At 52.4% G+C, this 17,430-nt stretch overlaps 6 protein-coding genes across 6 annotated transcripts; 3 read left to right on the top strand and 3 right to left on the bottom strand.

Moving 5' to 3' along the window:
- Positions 1-1,687: 1,687 nt before the first annotated feature.
- BBK36DRAFT_1117496 (G-protein coupled receptor protein) lies at positions 1,688-3,335 on the top strand (the record flags this gene model as incomplete). Its single annotated transcript, XM_024890357.1, has 4 exons — positions 1,688-1,986; positions 2,087-2,285; positions 2,362-2,550; positions 2,622-3,335. The coding sequence occupies 4 exons, from the start codon at positions 1,688-1,690 to the stop codon at positions 3,333-3,335; spliced, it is 1,401 nt and encodes a 466-aa protein (XP_024750237.1).
- Positions 3,336-4,215: 880 nt separating this feature from the next.
- Positions 4,216-6,216, bottom strand: BBK36DRAFT_1117059 (MFS general substrate transporter; the record flags this gene model as incomplete). Its single annotated transcript, XM_024890310.1, has 3 exons — positions 4,216-5,352; positions 5,422-5,805; positions 5,869-6,216. The coding sequence occupies 3 exons, from the start codon at positions 6,214-6,216 to the stop codon at positions 4,216-4,218; spliced, it is 1,869 nt and encodes a 622-aa protein (XP_024750236.1).
- A 4,207-nt stretch (positions 6,217-10,423) lies between these two features.
- Positions 10,424-11,527, bottom strand: BBK36DRAFT_1118021 (hypothetical protein; the record flags this gene model as incomplete). The annotated part of the gene is made up of 3 exons (XM_024890426.1): positions 10,424-10,524; positions 10,610-11,240; positions 11,486-11,527. 3 exons carry the CDS (start codon positions 11,525-11,527, stop codon positions 10,424-10,426), a joined length of 774 nt encoding a protein of 257 aa, XP_024750235.1.
- A 989-nt stretch (positions 11,528-12,516) lies between these two features.
- BBK36DRAFT_1198834 (carbonic anhydrase) lies at positions 12,517-13,243 on the top strand (the record flags this gene model as incomplete). The annotated part of the gene is made up of 4 exons (XM_024897060.1): positions 12,517-12,557; positions 12,614-12,867; positions 12,931-13,042; positions 13,099-13,243. The coding sequence occupies 4 exons, from the start codon at positions 12,517-12,519 to the stop codon at positions 13,241-13,243; spliced, it is 552 nt and encodes a 183-aa protein (XP_024750234.1).
- A 107-nt stretch (positions 13,244-13,350) lies between these two features.
- Positions 13,351-14,251, bottom strand: BBK36DRAFT_1117833 (glutathione S-transferase; the record flags this gene model as incomplete). The annotated part of the gene is made up of 3 exons (XM_024890403.1): positions 13,351-13,442; positions 13,512-13,982; positions 14,044-14,251. The coding sequence occupies 3 exons, from the start codon at positions 14,249-14,251 to the stop codon at positions 13,351-13,353; spliced, it is 771 nt and encodes a 256-aa protein (XP_024750233.1).
- Positions 14,252-15,176: 925 nt separating this feature from the next.
- BBK36DRAFT_1117462 (hypothetical protein) lies at positions 15,177-17,067 on the top strand (the record flags this gene model as incomplete). The annotated part of the gene is made up of 2 exons (XM_024890356.1): positions 15,177-15,913; positions 15,963-17,067. 2 exons carry the CDS (start codon positions 15,177-15,179, stop codon positions 17,065-17,067), a joined length of 1,842 nt encoding a protein of 613 aa, XP_024750232.1.
- Positions 17,068-17,430: the final 363 nt, after the last annotated feature.

The following is a 17,430-nucleotide window of genomic DNA, read 5'->3' as shown; positions in this document are numbered from 1 at the left end:
TCTGCTGTAAGTACTATGTTCATAAACTCTTTTCCGGCCATGGCTAGACACAATTTGCACTGTCCAAGTGGGATAAGATACTGCCTCGTATGGACAGTGAAGTATCAATAGCCCTAGAGAGAGCATGCCTGTGGCAGTTGTTGGTCGTGAAAGCCAGCAGCGAATGAGGTTAGATGGCGAGACGTTTTGGATGCAAGTTGGCGGGTTGAAGCAGACAGCATGGCGCCGAGGGCAGAGAGCAGCCTGTGCTGTGGCCACGAGACACGGAATCGATGCGGACCTTTGGCCTTACCAGCGTTTTGGGCTTGGAAGATGTTGGCGTTGGTCTTGAGCTTGAGTGGTTTGGAGGACTCTGACGCGTGAAGTCTGTGACATGCAGGCGGAATGTCGAGATTTACGGGCATTGTTCGGGAGAGGTTGATTTGATACTATCGCGAGCATGAGAGAAGTTTTGAAAGTCGAAGAGATGGAAAGCATTGGAATATAAGGTAATCAAGTAAAAAGGGAAGGAAAGCAGAAAGAAGGAGCTCTGGTCACGATAACTCCTGCCCCGTGTTTGCGTCTGCTCCTGCCTCCTTCCAGTCTGTGCGATGACGCAGCCAATGAACGGTGACGAGGGGCAGCCACTTGCATCTGGAATCATCTCGACATGATTCGTGCCTCAGTTCCGATGCAAACAATTGACCCGAATCTCACCTCCATTCCAAAAGCTGCTCACCAAGCCCACGACTAACGTCTTACGCCGGCTGACGAGGTGACTGGATCGTCGCGAGATGGGTGACAGATGCCGGACCGGTGCGACTAAACAAGTGCAGGGCGTCCATCCGAGTCTTTAGCAGCAGCCTCAGCTCGTGGCTTCTACGACGATTCCGTTCCCAGTTTCCGGTCCGTCAGTTTCTCATCGCTCTGTACATCTCGTCTCCGATCAATTCATCAGCAACTCCGATCCCGGTTCCAGCTGCATCGGATTTCACCTCCCTCTTCAGCGCCAGCCCAACCAAGAGAAACACCGAGCTTTCCAACCGCCTCGGCTGTGTGCAGCTGTCGTGACACACGCAGCCTCTCGTACAGCCACTTAGAGCTACTCTTCAATCCATCCGAAACTGGCACTGGCAGCGCCTGGATCTCGTTTCTGCTTCGACTTTCGGTCTCCATTCGGTCTCAGGGTCATTCTCTTCTAAACGAGGCGAGACTCTCGGTGTCGGCTGCTCGCCTTCCCCCCTGATTCGCATCTCTTTTCCTTGTCTTGATACCACTTTGTTTAGTTTGACCAGCCACGTTCCTTTCTGAAGCAGAATGTGACGAATCTCCTCTCAGGAACCTTCGCCTCGTTCTGCTTCTTTGTGTCGTGTCCCACCGCATACATCTAGCTAGTGCCTGGCAGCCACCACCAGCTGGCAGCCTCCATTCATTCTTTCGGCACGGCTGATCTCTCACTTGGCCTTGGAATTTGCGCTCAGCACTCTTTCTTCTCTTCTGCATCCTGTTTTCTGTTGTGTTTTATCGCATCTTCTGCCTTTCCCCCTTCAACTCATCAGCCCCCAAACCTCCTCTTCTGCCATATCATCTCTCGTGGTGGAACGACTCAACTACCTCCAGCGATTTGGCATCGCCATCACCCGCCACCACCATCAACCGCATATGCAATTGTTTCTACGGCTCCTTCGACGCTTCCAGTTGAGCCGCCATGGAGCTAAACGCGACCTCGGATCCCGTTGCAGTGGATGATGAGCAGTTGAGCCATCACCAAATCAACACACTCGTTCTCGTCGAGCGAATCGGCGGCACCCTCAGCTTGATATCTGTTATCCTCATCTTCATCACCTACTGGCTGGTGCACCGAGTGCGCAATGTGCAAAACACCTTCATCGTCTTTGCCAGCGTGTCGAACATCGGCGCCAGTATCGGGAGCATCATTGCATACGATGGCATGGAAGCAGGCCAGAGAACGGCTTTGTGCCAGGCCCAAAGTTTCATGTTCGAAATGTGAGCAAATTACACTATCGGATGGAAAAAAGTCCTTCACAGAGCGGTACGAAGCTGAACCAGCTACGGAACGTCACTAACCATGGCATCCTTTGAGCAGGTTCATGCAGTCGGATCCCTGGTGGTCTCTGGCCATGGCTGTCAACGTGTTCCTCGTCTTCTACTTTCACACAAACCCAGACTCTTTTCGCAAGCGCTGGTGGATCTACTGCCTGATCTGCTATGGAGGACCCTTCGTCATTGCTCTGACTCTTTTACTTGTCAGAAGCCCTCGTGGTCTAGTGTACGGCGGAGCAACAGTAAGGACCTTGCCTCTGCATGACCTACACAGTCCTCTGATTGATCTTGGCTAATCGGGGTTCCTTGATACAATAGATCTGGTGTTGGGTCGACAAGGAGTGGGATTACATTCGAATCTACACGTACTACATGCTCATCTGGATATGCATAGTTGGATCCATTCTATGTTACTTCCTGGTCGGATGGCATGTCTTTCGCATGAGGAACCGGCTCCGCAGCTTTTCTACCTCCAGGAACAGGGAGAAAGACAACCAGGTGGACCCAGTACGTCTGTTTCTTTTCCTTCTTCTAGTCACATGTGTGGAAGCCTCAATCTGACAATAACCAAATCACAGGGTCGAGGAGAGATGGCACAGAATGGCTTCTATGGCACTGTCACCACCGAGGTTCAGGTGACGCATACTCTGGCCAACTCTGCCACCCCAGAGCCCCAACCAGCTTATATTCCCCGGAATACCAGGCATGTTTCGTTTGACAACCCAGAACCCGAAGTCCAACCCTCTTCCGACAACCAGTACTTCTCCTCCGTCACAACTGCCCCTCCTCAAGAGGTCCCTCCGCCGCCTCCCTTGTTCCAGCGCTTCAAGACCACGGTCACAGCCATTACCGGCAAGTTCCGCGTCGGCGATCCCATCAAGAGAGCGTACTTGAGGACGAGTTTCTTGTTCGCGCTGAGCGTGCTGGTCACATGGATCCCCAGCAGCCTAAACCGTATCCACGGCTGGCTTGATGGAGGTTCCCCATACGAGTTCCATGTTGCAACCGCAGCAGTCTTGCCCCTGCAAGGACTATGGAACGGCATCATCTTTTTCGTTACTAGTTGGCGCAGCATAAAGGCATGGATCAACGAGACATTCAAAACCAGCGCCGCCGTCATTGAACGTCACAAAGCAGACGAACTCGGCATGAATGAGAGGATTGCCGGCCCACTGAATACATTGAACCGATGCGACTCTTTCATCGACGATGGAGATTCTGCAACTATCGGCAGTGACGTGGAGCTCAGACGCGTCCCCAACTCAGGAACCAAGGCGGCGAATTCTCTGTAGGCGAATTAGGGGAGATGTAAGACGCCGAAGGGGACAGCGGCTTTCAACCTTGCATCCTTTACTTTTTCTTCTTGTCTTCTTCTTCTATTCTCTTCTCAGAGACACATATTGATCAAATGATCGTCGGTTAGCAATTGGTCAATTTTTTCTACAAACCATGTATGCCATCTAGTTTAGAGATGGGAGTGTTTCGACGAGTGGCGACCGCACGAGGCGGAGGCGTCGATATGTGAACTATTTGTTTAGCGGCAAAGGCAGAGGCCGTCTCTTTGGAAGAGACATGAAGCTTGAGGCTGATATGCAGAGCAATATTTGTTAAGCGTCTGTCATGGTTATATACCTAGTAGCCAGTAACGTGCCCCAAGAAGGCTAAGTGATGATTTATTGATGGCGATATTATGCAACCCTTCCATCGTATTCATGAAGTTGCCATCGTGCGGTAACATCACTACAGGCAATGGTCTCATAGATTTGGAACGAGCAGTTGGTATAAACAGATGCAATGAGTGCTTATGCTATCTGCGTATATAAAGAATACAAATGAAGACATGGAAGTCCCATCATTTCATCGGCCGTTACTCGTTACATCATCCATTCCCAACCGTGTACTCCAAAGTTTTGACATGATACTCAAGCGTGTTTTACATTGTCCCAATCAGAAACCCCCTAAATATGAAGAAGAAGTTGATGATGAAGTCCCCAGAGAAGGTAGCCTGGTGCGTAGTAACTGTTTTACATGTTTTGTTTTATTTGGTTCCCCGTATGTGCTTTGCTCTCATCTTGTTTTTTTTTGGGTTTTTTTTTTGGTTTTTTTGTGGCCCATTAGACCAGTCTCCAGATGTGTGATTCACACAACGCGGAACCCCATCTCTTCCACCGCTCAATCGGTATCGAAAAAGCTCTCTTCGGGATGCGGCATCCGCAGGTTCACCAACCCCATGACCTTGCCGTCGACCCTCCAAACGGCCTCCTCCCAGAAGCGCCACAGCAGCAGCACGAACACCGTGACGCCGGCCTGCGCGGTGGCCAAGCCGATGATGAGCGCCCTGAGGCCGCCCGGCCGGAGCGCGACGGCGTGCGGGACGGCGAGGACGAAGGCGCCAGCGAGGAGATTCCGGAGGATGACGACCCAGGAGTGCATGTCGCCGATGCTGCGCTGGGCGGCGGCCATGCTGGAGGCGGTGAAGGAGGCGGAGCGGGCGAGCAGCGGGCGGGCGGCGGCCTCGAGGGTGGAGGCGCCGGCGGCGAGGAGGCCCAGCTGGAGGGAGAGGAGGGGGAGGTTGAGGTCGCGGGAGGCTTCGGGGGCGAGCAGGGAGGAGGAGGAGGAGGAGGTTGTTGGGCCTGAGATGAAGCTGCCGACGTTGAGGCCAAAGGATAAGAGGCCGATGAGGGCGAGGAGGGAGCCGCCGGCGATGGTGAGGCTGCTGACGCAGCGGGTGAATTTGTGGTGAGCGGAGCGGTAGAAGCAGATGGCCGCGACGACAAGTGCCGCAAGGATCCAGGGTCCTGTCAAGAGGGTCCCGAGGATGCTGGGCCGGAGATTGAACGGTCCGGGGGAGAGCAGAAGAGACAGCGAGGCGATGAGCCCCCAGAGGAAACAGTGCGGCAGCGCCGTGGCGAGGAAGACGAGCGTCGTGGTGGGAGCGGCAAGGGCCCTTGGTGCCTGGAGCGAAGTCGAGATGCTCTTCTCGCCGGCAAACGACCACGGCTTCATCTCCCTGACATAGTCAATCGCCGAGTCCCTGCTGAGGGTGACGTGCGTCGGCTGCGGCTCCCAGGGGAACGTGTAGTTGAGCACCGGCGTAGTGGCGATGGCGGCTTTGGAGCGGTCGAAGGCGGTCTCTGGCGCGGTGAGGGCCAGCATGGGGATGGCGACTGCGAAGAGAGCGCTGATGATGCGGTATTGGGCAAAGGGCCCGACATTGCCGGAGACGACGCCTCCAATAAGGGGCGATGCCCAGGTTGATGTGATGGTGAGAATGGTGTATAGAGAGACTCGGGCGTTTCTCTCATGTTCCTGTTCCCAACTGCGAGTCAGAAGACATTGTTCGATGAGAATGAGAGGCAAATGCTGGAGTTGGCTTACGTAGAAGGTATCTTGGATAGTCTCCATCAATAAGGTGTCAAAGGCACCCCAGCCGAGTCCTTGCATGACTCGAGCGCCCATGCACGAGCCATAGCTAGAGCCCGCCGTCATATTCCAGAGGCAGCCGGCGAAGATGAAGGCCGCAGAGACGAGATATACCGGCCGTTTCCCTGCCAGCTTTGCCGCGACTGAGCTGAGGAAGCCGGTGGCAGCCGAGACCATCAAAGGCGTAGCCGTCAAAGCGGCGATCCAGGTATAGGAGACGTGGTAGCGAGTGGAGAGGACGTCGTTGACGGTGATGAGGGCCGTCTTCATTGCGCCGATCAAGCACGCCATGAAGAGTAAGGATGCCAGGTTTAATTCTTTCCTCCATTGGGGCCAGTTCTGGTTCACCGACGCATGAGTGACTGCTCATCAGCACAGAGGGAAACGGGGGATCAATCCTACCAGCGGATCTTGTGGATCGTCGCTTGGTTGAGGCACCAGTTCCACGTGAGAGTGCTTTCCAGTCCCATACTTGATGGGTTTATGCGGACGAAAGGCCAGGGATGTGAAGGAGGCCTTTTTCATCGACCCTGTGCCCAGCCTGGGAGATGCCACTCCCGTAATGGTTGCTGACCGCGATTTTATTGACGAAGGTGATTTTATTGATGACCTTGGAGATGTCGGGATGGGCGGTAAGGGCACAGAGGGAGGCATGGAAGGTATGTCGAGCGCCTTGAGAGCGGATCGGAGAGAATGGACGGATGGTGGCCGAGTGATGTTGCTCACGATCCTAATACTGCTAGGATCCATGGCGAATGTGAAGCTCTGTGCTTGGTGCTGTTGCTGAAACCCTGATGTATATCTGATATATTGGCTTGCTTATTTGTACGTGGGCTAGTATTTGTAAGTGAGCGTGAATGTTGAACGAGTGGCCGACTCATGAATCCAGCAATGAGTCCGTAAGAGCGTAGGGGCCGGACAGGATCCCATTGGGCAGAGCGGGAGCATGTCTATTTGTGCGTGTACGACGAGGGGCCCTGACGCGACAAAGAGCCTTTTTGACAGCTCCGAGAATATGGCTCCGGCGTTATACCAGATGGACACTCGGGCCAGGACCCAGCGAGGACGCGGGCGGCCAGTCGGAAGCGAAGGCAGGGGGTGGTTGGGGGGGGTTTGGGCAGGAAGAGACACGCAGGAGGTAGAGATACTAGATAGTTGGAGAGAAGATGGCACAAGGTACACGCCACCGTCCGGTGAGGCTGCCGTGCATGGGTCGAGTTTGATGGTCTGTGGATCTTGGCTTGCACACATGCTGTAAACAAGAGAGAGGCTGTGCGTGGGCATGGGGAGGGGGGAGGGCGGTATAAGACAAGGGGAGGGAGACACAGGGAGAGACGAACACTGGCGGTTGACAGTGGGACGGGTCAAGAGAAGGGATAGAGGCCCTTGATGATGGTAGTACTATCAGACGACTCCTATTTAGTAAAGATGGGAAGGGAAAAGCAATGAAGCAAGAAGGCCATGTTGTTCGAACTGAGGCCAGATGGCTCAAACAGCATCGAAAACATCAGAGGCTCAACCACCCTCGCTCAATGACGGCATCTGCAAAGCTGAACAAGCCCGTATGCGGTATGACAGAGCATGGGTCAAGCAAGGCCCCGGTCCAGAAGGCCGCAGCGGTGGGCCATGGCTGGCGGATCTGATTGTGCGAGCTTCGGTGGATGCGATGTGATGAAGACGTGTGCAAGTTGCAGCAGCAGCAGCAGCAGCAGCAGTACTCGATCAGTGGTATGCGCCGTATCCTGACGATGATCTGACAAGATATCGACGGGCTGGCGTTGGACCGAACTGCAGAGAGAGATGCTGCAGGATAGTGGATGGGAGGTGTAGTGCTATCAGCACAGTACTATCTGTCCGGCAGACAACACGGAGGTTGAGTCAAAGGAGGATGCCGTGTCTGCTCGTCTTTCCCCTCGTTGTCTCAGAGCCGGGACGAGGAGATGAGGGCGAGACACGTCAATGTTTCTAGCCTGTATCGATCTGTAAAAGGGACAGTCAGCCATCAGATACGTACTACAAGTAAGGTACTGCCAGTCAACAGCAAACGTGTTTCCCACAACCCTCAGGGATACACGAGAGGGATGAGCACATGGATGCAATAGAGGCTGGTAGCAGATGCTCGTGAGCTGGTCGGAGAAACAGAGAGCGAGAGAGAAGAGAGAGGCTGAAGCCAAGCTGGGTGTACTTGCGGAGCCCCCCACTCGCGTCCCCTGGTCAGGGCAATCCAGGTACCGCTACCCGGCCTTTACGTGCCTGGCACTACGGCAGAAGCGTACTAGCTACGAGCTCCGGCTGGCGGCTCGGACGCGGGGCTGAGCGAGTGGAGTCTCGAGTGCCGGCAGCTTCTTCCGGGAGGGTCTGCGAAATAACTTACATACTACATACAAGTACTACTATCTCTGTAGGATCCTTTGCGTGGTGGGCGTCGCAGTGGCCTGCTGAGGAGCAGCAGATGAGTCCTTTCAGGGCTAATTTGGAAGAGGATTCACTGATCGACCAGCTGCTGAATGACGATTGGGTGCTGCCTGATCATGCGAATAGAGGTTGAAGCAGGTACTGGATCGTCCCCTGCAGTAAAAGCTGTGGGTAGCTGCATCGCTGGCTTCGCTTCCCGCCTTCAGCTGAGCCAAACAGCAAGCCAGTCATCATCACGAGCGGCAGAGGGCGGACAAACCACTCCGTATATGCACTCATCTAATGCTCGCTATCTATTTCAGTTTGCTTCCAGACCAATCCTCCATACGACTACACCGAGCAGCCAACTTGGAACATCCGGGTGCATACCTTACCGTGATGGCCTCCTCTCGTGCTCTTCTCCGGCTGTTCTTCATCTCGCTCTGGACGCAATCCGTGCATTCACTGTGTAGAACTGCCGTAACCTGGATGTTTCTCGACCAGATGCTCTTGTTTTTTCTTTGCCTTTTTCTTCTTGGTTTCTTTTCTCACCGGTTGCTTGGGTACGTTTGCTCCCGTGTCTGTGGCTTGCAGATGGGCCATGGTCCAGAGCAAGGCCCCTGTATATGCACCAACTTTCCCTCTCTTCTTTTATATTCCCTACCATAGATTGCTGAAGCTGGGCAGTAAAAGTTTTTTTGATTGGACAGCAAAAAATTGCAAACCCTGCCTGGGGCTATCATCTACAGGTTATGCATACAGATGCTAGTATACTATTTGGCTACACGGCGCATCCCGCGTCCTCGTATATCTCCTGTACAGCCTGAGATGCTCAACCTCCTGAACAACCTCATCCGTGTTCAACTCCGCTAGTAGTACGCCGTACTTGTGCTTTATCTTCTCCCGATGACGTTACCCTACATACATGTATACACTTAGTCGTTTGATCGAAAAGCAATATGCACTCCTCAGCCCTGTCAAGGCAGTGACGATGGCCGATGATGCATGCATACAACCTGTTTCTTGTGCGAGGCACAATATTGATCACCGAGCAACTCTTCCAATACGGCATGTATACACCACATAACTTATTGGACGCAAATCTTTTTGGAATATCCGCCGGCGCCTATCATGGTGACACGCTGCGAAACTCGGCAACCCATGATACAAAGTCGCAGGAGACACAGAAGAAAGAAGGGTCAACATCATAGGTAGGGTGAACACACCCTACCGCTCCCGTCTTCACAGCAACAAGGCTCCAGAACAAAGAACAAAAGCCTGCCGCTCTCAGTCCAAGTACTAACGTACATAAGTTCTAAGACACAAAACAGGGCCTGACACAGAAGAAAAGGGAGAAAAGATCAGAGCCTAAATACCACTACAAAGTACATCTGCCCAGCAAGAAGGACCGGGAGCAAACCACCCCCCGTCTTCTTCTGGCTGGGCTAATGCACCTCGATTCGGACTATCACCAGCCGCGTCTCCCAACATCACATTTTCGGTCAACATTGTCGTGTCACACCGCAGCGGAGCAAATCCCCAAAAGCAGAAGTGGAAGACTTAGAAAAAAAAAAAAAAAAAAAAAAAAAAAAGAGATTGACACTTACCACATCTCACAGTCAGTCAATGACATCTTTCATGTGCTTTTTTTCTGCTCCACTCATCAAATTTTTCTCCATCAGGTGGTCACTTTTGCAGAGGCTCAGCTTGGTCACCGCCAGAGTTTGGCTCTCCATCTTGCATCTGTTCATCCCGTCTTGACATCCTGCCCAGCGGCTACTCTCACCATCCTGTGAAATTCTGTATCATGTTCTTGTGTTGTGATGCTTGTTCCCCCTACGCTCCGGTGGAAGGACTTTACGCCTAGAACTGACCATGTTTTCGAACCCTGCAGAGAGCAGAGACAGCAATTCTCCCTTCCAGTGGGATGTCTCTGCCCTGCCCTGCTTTTAATCGATAAAATCGATGAGCCAATGTCTCGTCCGGTTTTCTTCTTTTGTTATTGTCTTAGCCCAGAGTCGTTTTCTCTGGCGATATGATGCTTGCTTGCGATAGCATCACCCTGGACGTCGCAGATAGAGGCATGTGCTACAGAACACACCTGTATCCCGAAACGAGCTATAAGTTTGATGGAATATAAAGCACAGCAATTTTTACAGCGTAGAAGAAGGCTTTCAGAATGAGCATCTTCATTGCCAATGATTGTAGTATACACGACACTTTTCCTTTGTTCGAGATCTGAGACTTTGAGTCTCCCTTACCTTAGACACTCAGCTGCAGTCCTCCTGAGACGCTCAACAGCAGGTATTTGGTAGCGATATTGCCGTTGAGATTCTGTTTAGTACTCCCATCTAGGCTAGCAGCGGTACCCTTTTTCCTTTGTTCGGTCGCGTTGTTATGTCTCACAGGCTGCTTGGGAAGTCGTCGATAAACAAGCACGCGTGATCAAGCCAGACTCCCCGTACTCCGTACATGGAAGAGAATCAGAACCTTTACTCCAGCCACGAATGTCCAAGCAGCGCAACAGGGCACAGCGAGAGGGAGCGCCACAGAAAAAGCACGTTCACATAGCCGCGATGATGATATCCTTGCCGGAGTGAGACACGTGCTTGTCGGCCGCCTCCTCCACGGCCATCAGCAGCGTGCTGGTGCGTACAATCAGTTCTGTAGCAATCAAGTCAGCAGGTTTATGTACGATGCAAATCTCGCAAGTTGACCTGGAGATGAGTTGACAGGACGCCACACCAACCTTCGTAAATGAGATTGTAAAACACGGGCGGCTCGTCTTCGAAGATTGTCCCCCTTACGTCTGGGCCGGGCAACACTCTGAAGCGCAGACCAACGTTCTGTGTACTGTCCACCCACAAGACGCGGCTGTCGTCTAATGAGAAGACGCCCGAGCTTGCGAGTGTGGCTCCTGTCACGGCAACGGGGGCTGATGATGAAGATGCCCCAGACCGTAAAGAGGATGGCCTCTCCAACATGCTGGCCAACCAGTCTCTAAACACGCGAATCACGCCCTCGCTAATGTTGATATGCCGCGTAAATAGCCCCGGCCGAGCACCCTGGGTCACGATATTCGTCACCGTGCAAAGCTGCGAGAAGCGCTCTCCTTCATCTAGATAGACCTCCTGGTGCGCCGCCTCGTCCATGACATTATCATCCTCGGCAGCAATCTGCAGCTGTGAGCTAGTACCAGCCAGCGTCTGCGACGACCACCCATAGCGAAACCTCGCACGCCTGTTCTCCTCCATGACGACCGGCCGGAAGCACGAATACAGCTTGCGCAGGTGCTCAAAGCTCGGGTTCTGCTCGTCGATGGCGTGCCCGTCGCAGACGGCCGTGCCGAGGTATCGACAGGCGAGGTAGGGCGTGGAGATCTTGGCGCTGGGGTGGTAGCATTCGAGGATGGCCTGGTTGTCTGGCAGCGAGGCGGCGGCGACGAGGCGTCTGTGGAGGATGCGGGTTGCGAGGGAGCAGAAGAGGTGGCTGACGGTGACGATGGAGAGGAGCTCTTTGGTGTCGAGGGACGAGAGTATGTTGGAGAGGAGCTGTGGGTTTCAGACGGAGGCTGTCAGTGACGATGGCTATGATGGCAGGAGTGATGAATTGGCCTTTTGCGTACCTCGTTGGGGAGGATCTTGATGGGAGAGTCTAACGTCGCCATCTTGGATGTCTCGGTAGGCCGAGTCAGAGCATCAACCACAAGGATCCAATGTCAGCTGTCAATTCGATGATGATTCGACAAGAAGATGCCAATGATCGAGATGGTTCTCCAAGAAGGATAGACAACATTGAATGCTGGCAGATCAAGGTCAAGGACAGACCGACAGATTCGATGGCGATATCGGTCTCCTCGCCTCGGCAAGCAGCAACGCCACCCCAGGGCCTTCATTCGTGCGATAAGCATTGATTGTGACAGCTCCCGGGAGACCCGCTTCCCCAGGATTGGCGCTCGTTGGCCGGGCGAATCTATCCGTTGGCTTCCGCGATGGAATCTGGCCAATCAGGCGCAGGAATCGAGTCCGTTGAAGATGCGGAGGAACAGAGAACAGCAACAGAAAACTTGGAATGACTTGGAAGAGACAGATTTCTTGCCACAATCAATTGTATGGACAAACAACCAGTCTATCGTTTTTTATGGAAGAACAGCCGTAACAAACTTAGGCGCCGTGATGGCTTTGCTCTCTTGCAATGTCATCACAGAGGACCAGAACAGACACTCACTACAGGGTGAGAGTAGAAGATGCTCATCACGTTCTGGAAGCAAAGTGAAGTTGACAAAGACAACATGACAAACAACGGAGTGATTAGAATTGTTTCAAAAGACAGTGATTAGATTTGCATCCAAAGAACTGATGCAACAGAGTTGAAAATATCATCGTCTTTCAGCTTTGTCATTCTGCTAGCTATTATTCATCCAGAATGGTTTGAGTTGCTCCTTGGCTCCCTGTTCAGTAATCACCAAGATAACAGAACGAGACCATCTACGCCACGCCTCGGCCATGTATCTTTGCTGCTTTTTCAGCTGCATATAAAAGCTGCGCATTCAGCACTCAATATCTTCTGTATCCCAATTCACAAGCATCGCTTGAAAGTACGACTCAACATCTTTGATAGAACCTTTTGCGCCAACAGACACCAACGACTTACACCATGACTTCAGCACTTGTCGAAGAGCTGCTCAGCCGCAACAGGTATCTTCATCTAAATCCCTCCATCTTCACAACGCCCAAAGCTCACAAACCCGAAGCAAAGTCCACCAGGGGCTACCTCCATTGATCCCAATGATCGAGGCGGCTCGTCAAGCCGGACTAGAAACGGCCATCATCCTGAGCTGCTCGGACCCGCGTCTGAACCCCTATGCCATCTTTGGCATCGACCCCAGCGTTCGAGGCATCAGCATGGTCCGCAATGCTGGAGGCCGTGCGATGGACGCCATCAGGTCCATCTCTGTCCTTCAGACCATTGCCAGTGCCAAGACACTCGTTGTCCTGCATCATACGGGTGAGCAAACAACAACGAGCAATTGTCCATGGAATGAGGTGTAGTTATTGACGCTCGATACAGACTGCGGAATGACGCACTTTCATGATGCAAGAGTCAGGGAAGCCCTGATCAAGTTTGCGCCGCAGGAAAAGGAAACCATTAATGCCACCAAGTATGGCGAAATTACCGGATCGTAAGCTCTATCCTCTTTCGCCCCATGATGAAGAAGTTATGACTGACTTTGAGTAGAATTGAGGACAGCGTCAAAGAAGACGTGGAGCATCTACGCTCTTCACCCTTTATTCTACCGGGGACTTTGATCGTGGGACTCAAGATGGACACCTTTACTGGAGTTGTCACCAAGGTTACAGAGGCCAAGATTGAAGAGCATTGATGGACAGCCGTTGGACAGGTGGTGTAATTTAGTTATAGACTTTTGCAATTGATGCTTGATTATTATAGAATGCTTCTCCCTTGGGAATGATTGGCTCAACAGGCCATCTAAGGCAATACTTGCCCCCCGGCTGCCGCTTTTCCTGCCAGACTCTTGCCTTCGTTCTGAAGAAACGTGCTGTTGAACTCGAGTATTTCATCTTTACCCTAGGCAGAGGAGAAACATTTTAGCACCTCACTCGTGGATCTTCGTATGATGGAATATGCACTCACACTCGTGGTTCGCTCAACACTGGCCCTCGTCTCCAATGCCGTCGCCCATTCATTCCACCCCTGCACGTCTGTACGAGCAAATCCCCGAACTTCTCCGATGATAAAGTCGCGCACAGCCCATGGCGCGATCGCAGCATCGACGAGGCTGAATTGCTCGCCAAAGAAATACGGGCCTTTGGCTTCCTTGGAGACTGCCGAGAGCAACGTTCTGAAGTCTGCGAGAGCAGCTGCCTGCTTTTCGGGCTCGGATGGCTGAGCTTGCAAGAGTCGAAAGAAGGCCGGGACGACCTCTTTGTTGACGTAGTCAATCCAGAGTCTGGCCATGGCCCGTTGGTAGGCGTCTTTGGGCATGAGTAGTTGATTCGAGCCGAATTCTTCGTTTAGGAACTCATTGATCACGACGGAGTCATGAAGCGGCTTTTCATCTACACAAAGCCCAGGCGTCAATCCCTTTGGAGAGATTTCTGCTCAAGCATCATTAGCCCTGAGAAGATCAACTGAGACAGATATGATTGCAAATGAACGTACTGAGAAAGGAGGGCTCCTTGAGGTAAGGATTCACCTCCTTGTATTGATACGGAACGCCAAGCTCCTCGAGCACAACCCATACGCGCTGCGTAAATGGACAGAACCAGCCCGCCCAAAGGACGACATTTGCTGGCGCGGTGTGTTGTTGAACTGTAACGGACGCTGCCGAGGTAGCGACGGGGTGGTATTTCGGGACTGCTTTTTGCATGATTGCTCTGCTTGTAAGTCGAGGGATGATGTTTAAAGGTGACATTGACAATAAAGTCGTGGGCTAGAAGGAGAAACGCAACTTTCCCGGTCAAAGGTACCCTATGGCCTTTTTTAAAGCATACAAGTATGATGCAATAGTACTTCTACTAGAATGATTCCATATCTTCAAGAGGAAACCATTGGGGGAAAAAGTCTGTTATAGGTAATCGGTCTCATCATGGAATTGAGGCGAAGAATGATGCCAATACGGAAAGCAAATCACAGTACATGAAGCCTCTGCTTAGATACGCACGGAGTCACGCAAACTTCGGCACAAGAAAGCATATACCGACCTATAATACCATAATGCGAGTGGAATGCCATTATGTTGAGCTGTGGATGAGAAAGAACGCATGTGATCTATTGAAGGCTTCAGCTGAGTTGCGGGTGATATACATAGCTACCCACAGATAACTCCGAATTGAATGCGGCCCTATCACAAGGTGGCATGCTCTTAGCACACGTTGATGTAAGCATCGCGATGGAATCAGTCCGATTAGTGATCTTCTTCCAAACGCAGTCACCGGATTACTCAACTTTACAGCATGAACTCGGGATCTTGCAAGCCCGCTGCTAGTATCTCAAACATTAACCCCGAATTAAGTGCGAAGTCAACCGCTACGAGGCGAATTCCTGCAGCATGAGAAGGAAACATTGTATGTCACAGCTGACATATAGGATCCCTGGTATTAATGAGAGAGAATAGGACGTCATGGCTTCAGCGACGCAGACGATACATGAGACAAGGGGAACGTCCTTACAACACAGAGCAGTTGACCTGGTTCAATAAAATGCTGCTGTTCCAGCTCCAATTCTTTCTTGCTTTCTTCCGATAATCCCAAACGTATGCTCCTGAAGAAGTAGACGTCTGGTATCTCGTCAAAATGCCGTTCAAACACCACTATCAACACGGCCGCCACAAGGGCGAAGTGGCCGTGTACAAGATGCTCAAACTTCCCATCAGCGGCGACCCCACGAGCTCCGGCCTACCCCCAAACCACGCCGTCCGCACCATGGAATCCCCCCTGATAGCATTAGGAACGCTCGACAACAAAGGCCGGCCGTGGACGACCATCTGGGGCGGAGAGCTCGGCTGCGCAAAGCCCATGGCAGAAGACGTGCTGAGGATCGACAGCAAAGTAGACACACGCCATGATCCTGTCTTCAATGCCCTGTTTGGAGGAGGTGGTGGTAACCGTGCCAACAAGACTGGAAGTGCGATACTCCCCCCGGATGGCGAGGAGGGCAAGATGATGGCTGCGTTGGCCATCGATTTGGAGGGACAGGACCGTGTGAAGCTCATGGGCAAGATGCTCGTGGGTGTGCGGAACAGGGACGGGAGCGTTGGCATCGCCATGGACGTTAAAGAGAGCCTCGGCAATTGTCCCAAATACCTCAACAGGAAGGAGATTGTGCCAAGCAAGATGCATCCCGTCCTGATGCGCCAAGGACTTCCATTGCCGCAGGAAGCCGTCAAGTTGATCGGCGAAGCCGACACGTTCTTTGTGTCGACGACAAACGGGGAGTCGATGGATACGAACAACAGAGGCGGTCCACCTGGCTTCATGAGGATCATTCAGAACAGCGAAGAGGGAGTTGCCTTGGTGTACCCAGAGTGTGAGTTTCCCCAACCTGACCGATTTTCGATTCGAAAACAAAGCGGCTAATAGTGTTTCCGTCATTGCAGTCTCTGGGAACAGACTGTATCAAAGCCTGGGAAATCTCAAAGTCAACCCACTGATCGGGATTGTCATTCCTGACTTTGCGACTTCCGATGTCCTGTACCTCACTGGTTCTGCAACCATCCTATCAGGCAAAGACGCCTCCGACGTGTTGACTCGAACAACACTGGCCGTCAAAATCAACGTCACAGAGGCGAGGTTTGTCAAGTCTGGCCTTCCGTTTCGTGGTATCCCCATAGAATACTCTCCGTATAACCCTCCCCCACGATATCTCGTCGCCGAACAAAATGAAGGGCTTGGAGGCGCCTCCCATAGCGGCACCAGCCTCTCTGCTCATTTCGTATCTCGGGAAGCCCTCACACCGACCATTAGTCGCTTCACATTCAGGCTCCTCTCCCAGGAGCCACTTCCAACCTGGAAAGCCGGACAGTACATCACGCTGGATTTTGCGCCGCACCTGGACCGAGGATGGTCTCACATGAGAGACCACGATCCCCAGAGCCTCAATGACGACTTCATTCGGACCTTTACTGTTTCCAGCGTTCCAGAGGCGGATGAGCTTCAAATCACAGCCAAGAAGCACGGCCCTGCCACGCGTTTCCTCTGGAGACATGAAACCGGTGACCCCTTGAAGCTATCTGTACTAGGGTTCGGCGGACAGGAGTCCTTTCGCATGCCCGTCCGGAAAGCTTCCGCAGAGCCATCGCGATCCGTCTTTATCGCAGCGGGCGTGGGTATAACACCGCTGCTCGCTCAAGCTCCGGCACTCCTCGGTGCGAATGCGGACTTTCATGTTCTCTGGAGTCTTCGCGGGGAGGACTTGGGACTGGCAATCGACTCGTTTCAGAGGATTGAGGGGTTAACTGCAGTGACTAAGCTCTTCGTTACTGGAGATGACTTCGACGTCGAACTGATGAGGCGAATTCAGAATATGGATTCGGCGATAGAGCTTCGGCGGATGTGCCTTGATGATGTCGAACCGTTCAAGGGATCAGGGCAGGGGTTCTTTGTCTGCACGGCTCCCACGCTGCTGCGGAAGGTGAATTGCTGGTTGACGGGAGAGCGCGTTGTGTGGGAGGATTTCGGCTATTGATGTGTCACGAGTCATCTCATAGCGTTGATGCCGTATATAGCGATAAACCAAACAACTGCAATTTGTAGCTTGGGGTTGCGACTTTGTCGCTATTCGTATTATATCTAGTATCGTATTATATACATCAAGCGTAATTGAACAATGGAAGAGGGGAGTCGTCTGCTGTAGATTTAGAGCATCGAAATAGCCCGGATTCTGCTCCAACAATTAGTTAGCCAATAAAGGCCACCGCATCAAAAACAACGGAGAGCTTACATCTTGATCTTCTGTATCTTACACCATATTGTAGTCCCAAAACGACTCGCCATATCGTAATGTACACACTGCAACGCCCAATTCTTCGTTTCAAGGGATCGATCGTCT

Source organism: Trichoderma citrinoviride (genome assembly GCF_003025115.1).
Source record: "Trichoderma citrinoviride strain TUCIM 6016 unplaced genomic scaffold BBK36scaffold_6, whole genome shotgun sequence".
Lineage (NCBI taxonomy): Eukaryota > Fungi > Ascomycota > Sordariomycetes > Hypocreales > Hypocreaceae > Trichoderma > Trichoderma citrinoviride.
The sequence above is the reverse complement of the archived record's forward strand: the minus strand, read 5'-3'. Positions and strand labels throughout refer to the sequence as shown.